General features: G+C 42.4%; 1 protein-coding gene across 1 annotated transcript in view; it reads left to right on the top strand.

The window, feature by feature from the left end:
- INTS9 (integrator complex subunit 9) overlaps positions 1–13636 on the top strand; it is a 75484-nt gene that overhangs the window by 31803 nt on the left and 30045 nt on the right. The window contains exons 10-11 of the mRNA XM_075086504.1: positions 5777–5957; positions 8410–8470. Of these exons, the coding sequence (XP_074942605.1) occupies positions 5777–5957; positions 8410–8470 (242 nt within the window). The remainder of the gene's footprint in view (positions 1–5776; positions 5958–8409; positions 8471–13636) is intronic.

The following is a 13636-nucleotide window of genomic DNA, read 5'->3' as shown; positions in this document are numbered from 1 at the left end:
ACAGCACAATCTCTGTTTAAAAAAATATATCAAGATGTATTTATAGATCCCAGAAATATAAAACCTAATCAGACGCTTTCACAGCTGGAAAAGCTGATAATTGCAAAGCTGTGATATCAGTGTGAATGGCAGCATTTTCTAGCCTGTTTGGAATGTCACATCCAGTGCTGTTCTCTCCTTTTCTCCCCTTCCCCCACCTCCGTTCCTCTGTGCTCTCACCCTCTGCCATCAAACCACTTTCTCATCTCTGTCCTGTTGTATATTGCTTGTTCTTTTATCAGAGATCTTCCCTTTATTTTAAACTAACTGCTTTTTACAAAGAAGACTAAAAAGCTTGTGATAGGAGGATTGTTACAAAGGTTATCGAAAGATGTTAGAAGTCTAAATCAAGGAATCCTCACTGTAAGCAAGCGTTCTGGTCCCCGTTACACAGCTGGGAGAAATTTGAGCTGTAGTATTTAGGTGGCTTACCCAAGGTTGCAGAATAAGGCTCAGACCAGAAATGAAGTGCAAATTCTTAGTCTTACTTTTTACATGTGAATGTAAAGGTGATTTTACGTGTGGATATAAAGGTGAATGAATGCTGATCTCTTCTCTCTGGTGACCAATGCCAGGCCCCGAGGGAATGGCAGGGAGATGTGCCAGGAGAGGGTTAGGCTGGGCATTAGGGAAAGGTTCTTCCCCCAGAGGGTGGTGGAGCCCTGGCACAGGCTCCCCAGGGAGGCATCATGGCACCAGCCTGGCGATATTCCAGAAGCGCTTGGACAAGGCCCTCAGAGACATGGTGTGAATTTGGGGTGTCCTGTGCAGGGACAGGAGCTGGACTCGATGGTCCTTGTGGGTCCCTTCCAGCTCAGGGCATTCTGTGATTCCATGATTCTATCCTTGGAGAAGAAAAAGACCACAATACTTTGGGGTTTTTTCCCCATTTTAAAATCCTTGTGCGTATTCACAGATGCTGAATATCTATGTAGTGTCTCACAGTCCCAGTATGAGACTGCCATGGTAGTGTATGATAAATAATACAAGGGGTGTGGTAGATTCCTCCATCACCCACCATCTCTAAATCAAAGACAGTTATCCCTGTTTAGGACACATTTCAGTTCAAACAGGAGTCAGAGATCCTGTTGTGGGATGCACGAGGTAAAATTATATGGGTTTTGGGTTTTCGGTATATGAAAAGGACGAATTACAGGGCCAGGGTGATTCCTTGTAGTCTAAATACTTATTAATAGAGAACGTTTTGGCATTTTATAAGAATAATAATCATGAGTTATACCAAAGATCCTCTCTGCCAACATCCTGGCTCCAACAGGGACCATGAGCAGATGCTTAGAGAAGAGTAGAAGAACAGGGTGAGATTATATGATACTTTCCCCTCATCATCTCATAGCCTCCAAGTATTTTTATTTCAGGAATTTCCTGAATCAGACACAGCTTTTGTGTAGTTAGTAATGTTCAGTGGATTTCTCTTCCAGGAACATGTTTAACCTTCCCTTGAAGCTGTGTTAATTCTTGACACCTGTGCCTTGCTTTCCCAAGCGATGCACGTGTTATAAGTGCGTGTGTGTATTAGGGTCTGTGTTTTCATTGTTTTTATGCATTTTTCATTTTATTACCTGATGAGCTGTCACAGATGAGCTTTGGTGACCTTATTGCGCTAGATCCAGATGTGCTACCCTTCTCTGCCCCTTCTGGACTTTTACAGGTGTTACTGTCCCCCTGACAGATGGTAGCATGATCACATCCTATCGTCTCACCTTAAACCACCAAGGAAGCAAGTCTGAGCTGAAATGTTAGGCTTTGTACTGGAGAGGCCACAGAGTGGTACGTGTCGCCCTGCTGCCAGCTCTGCTGCAAATGTGCTCTGGGAAGCACCTTGCTGGTCACTCGTGTCTTGAACTGCAAGAGTTGTACGTTAAGTAAACAAGAATTAGATCGTTGTTAATTAAAATGCTTTTAAAAGTTAAAGTCTTAGAAATGTAGCTTGGGCCAACACAAAATCCAAAAGATGAAGGCATATAAAGAAATGTGTTACATATGTAGGTACAGGGGGATGTTTATCTGCACAAGTTGTTTTGGTTTCTAGAAACATTCTGAAATATTTTGAGGGTTTTGCAGAAGGTCTTCGAGCCAGCTTCTGTCTTGGATGAGACAAACTCAGAGAAATTAGAAAATTATTAAAGACCAAAGGAAGATATATGCTTAAAATAAATTATTAAGATATATGCCATTAAAATACATGCCATTAAAATAATGCTATTCTAAGAATCTGGAATTTGAGTGGTATTTGCCAAAAAACAGGAACCTGAAGAAACTAAATCATTCTATGAATAATGGGGCGGTAGGGCTGTCTTTTACATGACACCAGCAGTATTTACACACTCACCCAGCATCAGGAGAAGAAAACAGTGAATCAGTTTTCTTTCGAATGTGTCAAAAAGTCCAAAACGCAATAGGTTCTTGGGAAAAGCAAGAGTAGGCAAGCTGAGTGCAATAGTTTTCATATATTTTTCCCATTTCCAAAATGTTCAGGGACTTCACAAGAAGCTAGGCAAAAACTCTAAAGCAGACACTGGAAATCTACCAAAAATGTGTCTCATGAGGTAACAGCGTGTTTGTGAGTAAGGGTTGTGAAACACAGGAATGGAAGTGTGAAAATACCACCTTGATCTCTGTTTTCATCCCAGCACGTAGAGTTGTAGACGCTGATTCCCATTATTACCAAGGCACATGCATGATTTCCTCCCTGCATTGTGTGTGCAGCACTGAAACCGTGCTTTGTCACATCTCCAAGTTCGTCTCAGTGTAGCCCAAACCCCTTTTTTCTGTGCTCAGCACTGCAGCACCAGCTCTCTGCAGCTCAAGAAAAGCAATTGTAGTTTTGCATTGCCTTGGGCATCATCAGCAAAATTGCCAGACTGTCTGTAGGGGCAGTTTGCGATGTTTTGTGTGCGTGTGCGGTTGTGCCTCTGTGTGTGTGTGTGTGTGTGTTTATATAAAGCAGAAAAGAGCACAGTTTGCTTTTTAGGTGCCAACTTGACCTTGTGGTGGCAGCTGTTCGAAAAGCAAGTATCTCATTGTGAGTTGTAAATTGAACAACTTGTTATGGAGCTACTGAAGGAGACTAAATTTGAAATGCCAAGATTATTATACAACTTTTATCAAGAGAGCGCATCCATCAGTCACAGAGATAAATTGGGCTTTAAACAGCTTTCAAATATACGTGTCCTCTTACTGACGACTATAGAAAGTTGCCGTAGTGGTGCAGAGAGCCAGATTGGACCTGCTGCTTGCAGGAAAGCAACGTGCTCGTAAGGGTTTTCACCTCTGTTTTGCAGAAGCCGGGAGGTAATTCTTATCCCTTTATGGAACCACTTAAGAGCACCCTCAAGAAGTAGTGCCCTGCTGTGCTGACCACAGCACATGCCAGCTTGTACCAGGGAACTGAGTAATATATTCCAAACCAACAAGCTGTCACGTAGAGCCTTGTCAGTGGTGGGGCAGCTCTGCTGCTGTGCTTTCCTCTCCTGGGGAGTAGGAGTATTCACCAGGCCAGTTTCAAAGGTGCATCGCTGTGCCTCCAGGAACATGAGATTCAAGGGGCCAGCAGCCCTGGGTCCCTGGCCTAGGAGCGAGGGGAGCTGGCTGGAAGAGTGCTTTTATATATTTATTTTTATATATTTATATATTCATATATATTATATATATATATATTTATATATTGTGATTTTATATTAATTATTGGTAACCAGCTCTGTAGTTTTCCTGGGAACAGAAACTCAAGTTGGCGCCTGCTCCAAGACCTTGCCCTCCGTTACTTTCTCTGTGGCCCCAAGAATCTTGAACTTCTGGTTCTTTTCAACAGGAGAGGCTTGAAGTTCCTGTAGCGAACCAATGGATGCGGGCAAGGGGGAGCTGTGAATTCAAACACTAAGGCTTAGGAATGAAATCCACATTTTTCATGACCTGGACATATTCTTTAACCAGCCCATTGTTAGATGAAAGCTCTTCCTCCGGCCTCTTCAAAGGGAGCAGTGAGCCGTTCATCTTAACCCGGTGAAGCTAGGTGGTGCCTGAGTGAAAGACAAGGAACCTATTTCATGGGGACGCATACCTTGGTGTTTCAGCCAGTACCTTCGTTCAGAGCAGAGACAGAGCTGCAGACATACCCCTTTCCTTCGCATTTTCCACTGATCACTAAGGTGCCCTGCGCTCCACCTCCCCGTTTCTGGCCCATGCAGCGTTCCTGCTGCCATGGATATAGGTACTTATCTTTCCTCTCTGCAGAATTTTTGGGTGCAAAATGCAAATTCTGGTCCTGGAGCCAGAGGCTTAACTTTCAGGCCCCAGGTGGCTTTGAAAATATCATTCTTAATCTCCTCATTCCTCTCTTCGCATCCTGTTTACAGGTGGGATAGTTTAGACTTACCCATGTAAGAGGGATAATATAAAACATGGCTGGGATGTTTTGTAATGTCTCAGATTCTGGGCAAATGTAAAGTATTGCTGTTCATATTCACAAATATTTTGATGGTATACCTTGTATGTGACCTGGAGAAAATCTAGGCAGTAAATCCACTACACTGCAGTTGTAATTCTGATATAGAAGGTGTCTTTGACCACCAGTTGTTGAGAGCAGCATGCCATAGGCGCTGACTGCTAAAAGGAGTTCAGCACCTAAATGCATGTGAAAAATCCTGCTACGGAGTTTGTGCATCTCCCTAGACTTCGTAAAACCTCTAAACATTCATCCATAAAAATCTTCCTTGAGCATGTAGGTGGGGCAAAAAGACCCTTAATGTGCTAAATCCGTACCCCATCAAAGCTTGTCAATAAATTGAAGTCAAGGAAGTGATCGTGGCGGGATGTAATATATGCGTTTTCGGGCTCTTTCACAGCTTTCTCTGTAATGCCTTGATGCATAATGTTACTGCTGCTGCACTGCAATTAACATCAGTAGATGGTTTTACCCCATGACCACAGATGAAATCCTAGTGAGGCAGCAATTGCTCAGTGAGCTGGACAAAGTATTTCCACTTTCCCATAAGGCACAGGATTTTTGTAATTCATTCTGCCAAAAGAACAAAATGCTTGCTCTGTACTTGCTTTTGCTGTTGTACTCAGATCTGTCTCAATTACAGAGAAAACCTATTTTTCTTTTTTCTTCTCATTTTTCTCTAGTCCCATGCCATCTACAATTCATAGAGGTTTTAAATTGTTCTTGCTATATTGAAAGGACAGAAATATTTAGAGTTTTTAAGGAGAAACACTCCCCCAGCCCCTTCGAGTTTGGAGGGCTGTTAGAAATAACCACATCTCCAGCCATTTGTCTAGAGCGATGAAAACTGAGTACAGAACGGTTTACCATGTGTAGTGCTTTCAGCTGAGACCTGTGAACTCTTGTCCTTCCCCTCTGGTGGACAGCTGATAGATGGAGCAGGGTTTGTTTTGGTGGTGAGGTGTTTTGTGTCACTCATTTATCCTCATGTGCCAGTGCAAGACTGCCCTCTCGTGTCAGGAGTTTTCATGTGCTCAGGCTCTTACATGCCTCCCAGCTAATGGGGTATAATCATTTGCTCCACTAAGCCTGGGGAAGGCAGTAAATAAATGTATCTAATGACCAGAAGTGTTCCTCCCAATTCATATGCGTAATGTGTTCTGCTAATTCATGCAATAGCTTCTTCCTATACCTTATGTACTGTTTGGATTAAAGGAATTATATTAAAAAATTTAAAAACGAACCCTGTTAAATGATTTTTACTTTCTCCCTTAGCTATGACCGTCCGGAACGGAGGAAATGTGCTGGTTCCCTGTTACCCCTCTGGAGTAATATACGATCTGCTGGAGTGCCTGTATCAGTATATTGACTCTGCCGGTCTCTCCAACGTCCCTTTTTATTTCATCTCACCTGTGGCCAACAGCTCCCTTGAGTTCTCCCAGATCTTTGCTGAATGGTAGGTGTTAAAGGGCTGCTTCATCAGGCTCAATTCACACACTCAGCTATGGTAAATAGATAAATGCAGGTTATCTCTACTTGACATATTCTAATATATACTTGATTAGAATTGTGAATACGTTTCTCGAGTCACAAGGGTGTGCGTGCGTGTGTAAGTAGATGTTCTATAATTAGGGAAGCATCGTTTCCTATAGAACATACAAACTCAAATACTCTGACCTTTTTGGTACTTGCACTTATGATTAAATGATGTACCTGACTTGAGTGAATTTTGGCTGTGCCTGTTTGCACGTCTTATCCGGTGGCCCCAAAACTATACCATGGTCTCCCTGTGTAAGCAAACTAGATTTTTCAGGCTTAATTTTGCTGAGCCAGCAATGTATTTTTGTGGTAAAAAAAGGCCAACAGTATCCTGGAGCTGCGTTAGGCAGAGTACTGCCAGCAGGTCAGGGAAAGGTGATTCTTCTCTGCCCAGCACTGGTGAGGCTACACGGAGAGTTTTGTGCCTTGTTTTGGGCTCCCCGGTATAAGAAGGATATGGGCTTCCTGGAGCAAGGCCAGCACAGGGCCACAAAGATGATCTTTCAGAGGAGGAGAGGCTGAGAGAGCTGGGACTCTTCAGCCTGGAGAGCAGAAGGCTCGAGGGGATCTTATCAATGCATATATCTGACTGGAGGAAATGAGGATGAGGGAGCCAGACTCTTCTCAGTAGTGCCCACTGTTGGAACAAGAAGCACAGATTAAAACACATGAAATTTCATCTGAAGGAAAGAAACACAGTGTTTTACTGTGAGGGTGGTCAAACACTGGAACAGCTTGTGCAGAGAGGTTGTGGAGTCTCTATGGAAACACCAAAGCCCAAATGCACACGGTCCTGGAGACCTGCTCTAGCTGAGAGTGCTTCAGCAGGGGGTTGGACTAGAGGGTCTCAAGAGGTCCCTTCCAACCATTCTGTGATTCTGAGCCCTGGAAAGGAGAACCCAGCTACTTGTAACTGGTCCTAAATTCTTAGAAACGGAGAGGTGCTCTAGGTTGTTAAATAAAGTAAGTTAGTTTTTCCTTCCTTCAGATTTTTTAATTCTGGAGGTCAGGAAAGAAAATAGAGGTCCTGGAAATCATAGGTGAATTGATCCCTTGGGAGGATTGTAAAGAGGAATGAAATCTGGTGAATTTTGATCATGTTACTTTCAGCTAAGTAGGAAAATCAAGCCTTGCTGTCCTGGCCAGACTTCGGTGTCCTCACCAGGGTGTGTTGAATCACATAGTTTACAGTTAAACAATTGTTTGGTTTGTTCTTACATGGTGATTTCATTTCAGTGGCAGCTGAAGTGGTGGCTCCATAGTTCTTGTTGTAATAACCCCTTGGGTTAGCTCTTGCTGTTGAAGCAGCAGGAATGTTACATGTGCCAGTTGGGTCGCTTTGCCTGCTGTGTCTAGCTGCCACAATTCATACACCATGTTTTTGAATTCTGCGGGGCTGTAGAGGCTTAGATTCAAAAGTCAAACCCAGCATTAGCTAATCTCCAAAAACTTACGTGTAGGGTATTGCTTTCTTTAGGTAGAAATGGAGGTGGAGGTTGAACATCTGTGAAATAGAGGTTTGGAGTTAGAACGGGGGTTGAAATTCAGAGATTCCAGCCTTCCAATTCTACTATTTAGTCAGCAAAAAGAAATGTCCTGCTCTTAGTATCGCTTAGACTTTATCAAATTTAGTTTGATCCAGGCTTATTGCTTTAGAATAAAGTGAAGACAGTATGAGATGGGTAGCGTTTCCCAGCAAAAGCCACCAGGACAGTGTTACTACAGGTAATGTAGTGACAAGCCTCTGACAAATATCTTTTTTTAACTTCTGTAGTAGGATGAATCAGGAGTCTGGCTAGAGCTAAGCAACAACTTTCAGTATTTATGTCTTAAAAATGAATGATTGATGTAAAATAGCAGGTAACAGTGAGCATTATGCCATGATGAGAGGCAGTTTACCAACATTGTAGCTGCAATAACAAAATATATAAGGGAATAAGATTATAACGAACAAAAGGACCAGGTCATTGCTGAGAAGTGGGATGATGCAATTGGGGTTTTTCTGTTGATGGGTGATTCGGCTTTGCAAAAACTGCTGAGGTCTGGAGTATGAAATGCCGTGGATGTTGACTTACAAATTTGTCTTCCACAGCAAAGGAATTCTGTTGCATAGTGGGTACAAAATCACTTTAGCTGTTCTGCATCTTCTCTAAGTGATCTTGCTGTGACTGAGTTGTCCTGTCCTGAAGGGGCTGGTCCTCTAAGCAGAAAGACTGGAAGTAACAAAACAAAACAAATCAGTGATTTTGCACCTGATGCCACAGACAGGAAAAGGCTTTCTCCAGAAAAAGTTTAACAGCAGATGGCAGCAGATACTGCAGGACATTCCGCAGCTCTTTAACCCAGCTTATTTTCCTTTTCTTTTGAAGGTTGTGTCATAACAAACAAACAAAGGTATATCTTCCAGAACCTCCTTTTCCCCATGCTGAGGTAAGTAAACCACGGTCTCGCTGGTTGCTAAGATCACTGAGTGAGTGCATTTCTGGAACACGGTCCTGTGTGGCTGTTGTTTTTCTGATGAACACTTCTACGGCTATTTGATAGTTTTGTGTCATTTTTCATACAAGGTTTTTTTTTTTTTCATTTGCTTTCTGTGATTAATTTGGGATTACGGGGGAGGAATGAATGATGGTGTTCCCTCAAATAAAAAATTATCATGATGTTCATTTCAGCGTATAACTTACATATGTTCTCCTGTTTTACTTCTTCCCCTGCAGAAGGCTATCTGGCATACACATGGTTGAATGTTTGCTCTTATCGGGCTGCAACCACAAATATTCCCTTTGTCCAAGCAGTTTATTTCAAAGCCTGTATAACTAAGAGCTTGTTATCAGAGACAGCTTAGTCATCCCAGCTCCTACCTCCTTGGCTGAAATAGGCACCATGTTGTCTGCTGCAGGAGAAATGATATCTTGAAAGAGAGGTTTGATATAAAAAAAGTTAAAGCTTGCAGCACTGAGTGCTGTCATTGGCAATTTTAAATGAAATTATCTGAGCTAGCATCCATCTTAGTGAAGCGAAGAGGAATAGGGTTCCTATCTTGGGGGTGGGGAATCTCCCTGCAATATATGTTATGGGGATCTTCCCTGCAACAAAATAATAATATGAGGGGAAATTTTAGCCAACCAGATGTTAAATAAATGTGGTATAACTTCTGTCTTCAGAGTTATCTCACATATCAAGAAGGGAAATCTCTTACTTTCTCCACTGGGGACAGGTAGATTTCCCACTGAAGTGAATGAGAGTTGGGCTGGGAAAGGAAGAAATGGGACTGAGAAATAATTTTGGCTAAATCCTGCTCCTGTGAGACAGTGACCCTTTTGGGGCATGTAGTCTCACAAAACTGGCTCTTTCAATTCCTGTGGTCAGAACTGTTTGACGAGATGTGCCAAGTGGCCACTGAAGGTTTAAGAGTCCAGAGATTAAATGCTTTTTCAGGCATTGGGGTTTTATTTTCCCTCTGAGATATCTCATCCAGGGACTTGTCCTGGAAATCGCCATTGCCCATCATACTTATCATCTATAGGTGCTTCAAAGGCATTGTTGGAAGTAGGATCTAACCAGAAGCCCTCACTCTTTCCAGATGCTTGAATGCATTTCAAGCAGGATGCACAGTGAATTATGTATAATCTGTTACCAAGAATAATGCAGAATGCAGGGCAAGCCACCTATTCACCACTTTTTTTTGTAACCAAAAAATTCATTCATGCTGATAAATCAATTCCAAAGCCTGATCTCTGAGTACAAGACTGTAGCCATGCTGCTGGCTGGGCTTTCTAATTTCCCCTGCATCTCTGCCTTCTGGGGTGTCCTTGTTGATACACAGTGTCAGTGGTTTTTCTGACAGCTTATATTCTACCAAAGACATTCCTTTGAAATTTTAGTTCACAATATGCAATGGCACTGGCAGGTTTAATTGAAAGCCCTTCCAAAAATGAGAGGCCAAACATGCAGCTGTCTAAGTCTGGATTAATTAACCCATCTTATATGATAGGTCTTTGAGTTTATAGAGTGATAACTGTGTCCTCTAATTTTTAGGACATTTTATATTCTCCAGAGGCCTGTGGATAATGAGATTTTGCCAAATTATTATTTAGCTGTTGAGACATTCCTCTGTGTTTCATGTGTACATCAAGGTAATTATCTAGGAAAGGACTCAGAGCGGTGGATAACGCATCAGTTTCCCTATGACAAAATGCAGTGCACAGAGGGAGTAACACGCCTGTTACAGGTACAGGCTTTGGTTGACAAGGCCAAATCATACAGGTTATGACCCGCAAAGCTAGGGACATTTATCATGAGATGCCCAAATAGCTTTATGTAGACCCATGGATGTAATCAATTGGAAGCCATTCCTAGGCTTCATACATTTTTGCCTAAGGGTTGTCTTAAATGTGCTAAATGAGACAATGTAGTGTGTATGCACATCCTTGTGGCTCCCAAACTAGAAACGGCTGTAGCCTGTGGGCATTTCAGCGCTGAGCTGCCATCTGAAGTACTGCACATTTCACATTAAGTCCTCTAACACAACTGAGACTCTATGTTTGGGTCTTCACTTACAGCTGCTGTATAAACACTGGAAGTGGAGTAAACACTGGGAAGTGGAGTAGCCTGCACTACCCACGCCCCATGATGATCTAAACGGGTCTCATCATTGCTAATTCCTGATCCTTATTGGCTCTTCTGCAAAACCAGTTTGTACGGTGGGGAGGAGAGGCCCTAGGCATATCGCAACACTCTTTCAAAAGCTTGGCTTAATAGCAAAGCCAAAACAAAGTAATACCCAGGCGAAGGAAGGCTGAGGCTGCAGTTTCATTTAGCGCTTTTCTTAAGGTCATAAATCACTGAAGTTTAGACACGCTTGGGAACACCAGATCAGATTGCTGCTTTCTGTTCTGTAAGATGCATGGTTTGATTTAGTTTGGTTTTAAACAATCAAAGCATATTGAGATTTATATAGATGACTGACACATAAGACACCCATGCTCACCAGCACAGCTCCAGGATGTCCATGTCAGGTACACAGTGTTCAGCACATGCCTTTAATTCCTTGTTGCTGTCCTCTGAGGGACACCTACTGTCATCCTTTTACTCCTTTTTCTCAGCTGCCTTGGCCTGCATTCCAGTTTTAGTGGTACCTACAGCTGGTTATGTTTAAGTGCTGTCATACTGTTTGTTTCTAAGGCATGGGATTCTTTTTCTTCTATGAAATACAGAGTTGGAACTAACAGTATAAACAGAAGGGGAGCAAAATCTTGCGCTGACACTCTATATGTAATTCTTATAATGTGAAACATCTCTATAACCTCTTTTCAGTGCAGTCTTCAACAAATGTGTTATTTATTCCCTGGAAGAAACCCTGTCATGCCTGTGCAAAGAGTATCCACAGTAGGCTCAGCTACTATGATGTTTTGGTGTAATTTTACCAAGCAAAATGGTCTTGATACAGACCTGGCCTACATAACCTCTCCATGGCCATACCGTCAGTCTAGGAGGGACCAAGGACTTGGGCCTGAGGCTTCCAGTGAGTAAGTTAGAGCCTTAGTCAGCAGCCAGCCTTTCTGTCTTAGGTAAACTCTCTTTGTAAATCTGTGACTCCACAACCTCACCATCAGGAGCTCTGCTTACTAGCACTCAAGAGAAGTTTTAATGAGTATCAGAAACAGACAGTGAGTGATCATTTCTATTGGGTAGGTTGTTAGTGGAGAATTGCCTTACTTTTTTCAAAGTAATGGTAGGCTTGTACAATGTAAACTACATGGAAATGGCCCATGATGAAAAGATGTGCTTAGCTGCTCAATTGTTGGAAGAAAATAGGGGATTACTGAGATATCCCTCTTAGTTATTAGCAAGCATTAATAACATGCCTGGCATGATACATCAGAAGGGGACAGGCCAGGAAATAAGCTTCTAATTATCTGCAGAACAAGTCCAGCCCAGCATGCTATCTGGTCCTGAAATTCAATGTTCCTGTTAGCTGTATAAACAGCAAGATTTAAAAACAAACAAGGTAAAAAATCCCCCAAATTGTTGATATAGTCCCTTGCAGCAATGAGTTCCGGTGGTGCCTGTTGCATAGTATAAAAGAGCATTTACTTCCTTTAATCGGTTACGAATGTAGTTGGCATTTCACTTAACTATCTCTTGATTGTTGTTACAACAGGATAAAGAAACGTATCTTCATCTTCCCTACAATTCTTATTTTTAATTTGTCTTACTCTTCTCTCTATACTAAGTTGTTTGAAACTTTTTCATTCTCTGCATAGAAATTTTCCAGGTTTACGATTTATGTTACCCCTTTTGAACTCATTCCTTGTTCTGCTGTGCTGAACAAAACCAGACACACTGTTCAACTCTGCAGAGAACCCAAACCACTTCTGTGCCGTCCTTGTTACTTCTGCTTTAATGTAGTAGTAGGTGTTCATCATATCTCCTCCTGCACAATCACTGTGTCCAATTTATTGTGCTCTGGGCTGGCATTTTGTTTCCTAACATCCAGTTCAGGTGAGCAGGGAATATACTTTCTGTCTATTACGAGCAAGGAACATGGACTAAAGTGCTTCACGCTTGTAGGGATGGATTTGGACATCAATTCCTGCTAAAGTTAATATGAACAGAGTGTCCAGATTCTTGGACAAGCTTTTGAAGTCTCATCTGCAGCCTTTTAGTGGTGCACAAGCTAAAAGAGCTTCTTTTTAAAGGCATTTCTATGTGATTGCTGGGGTAAGAGCTGCTGTGACTCTGTTGGAGGGAGCTGGGATCTGGAGCAGGACTGCTGTACATTCCAGCCAGCGATTTCTCTGGAGAAAAACTGGAGAAGTGGAGTGGAGAAACAGTCATTTAGGGAAGGGGTGGGTCGCTCGGTGGGTGGCTCTCTCCTACGCTTAAACAGAAGTGGTGATTCAGTTTTTCACCAGCATTTATTTTGTTGGGGAAGAGAGGAGAAGGAGCTCAAACTGACGTAACGTTGGAAGCTTCCACAAAGTTAAAAACTGGAGTTTCCAAATGTTTGCGAATACAGCAGGCTGGCCAGGGGAGGTGGTGGCTTTCACTTCCAAGGCACTGTATGAGTTATATTCTAGGATCCACTGTCTAAACAGGCTTAGATTTAAGCCGCACGATGCCTAGCTGAAATGCGATGGAGCATAAATCAGTAATTTGTTTGGTTTAGAAATGGTATTCTGGTATCCCGGAACCAACTTGTGGTATTTTAACAAATTCCTTGAGCGCACAGGGATGTCCCATCCTAACACAGCCACAGCTGAGGAATTGGCCATCTCTGCAACCGTTCAAACACAAACCATGGATCGTACCCTCTGCACCATCCCTTTTGTGGAGGTAGAGGCTTTATAAATGAATAGTCGAATTGTTCTGGCAAGGCAAAATGAGAAGCTTTCGCTCCTTTTCCTTTCTGCTCGATCTTTACATAGATGATTTCAGGCTATGAGATGAGTGAATCCAGACTTCTCTAAATGCCTGCAACAGAAAAATTTGAGAGGTAATTTATATTGATCAGTATTTGCTAGTGGAGGAAGAATGTGGATTTGCTGTCCTCTTAGTAAGGATTCTGTTAGCAGTGTCTAAGAGAAATGGCTA

Source organism: Phalacrocorax aristotelis, chromosome 3 (genome assembly GCF_949628215.1).
Source record: "Phalacrocorax aristotelis chromosome 3, bGulAri2.1, whole genome shotgun sequence".
NCBI classification, from domain to species: Eukaryota; Metazoa; Chordata; class Aves; order Suliformes; family Phalacrocoracidae; genus Phalacrocorax; species Phalacrocorax aristotelis.
The sequence above is the reverse complement of the archived record's forward strand: the minus strand, read 5'-3'. Positions and strand labels throughout refer to the sequence as shown.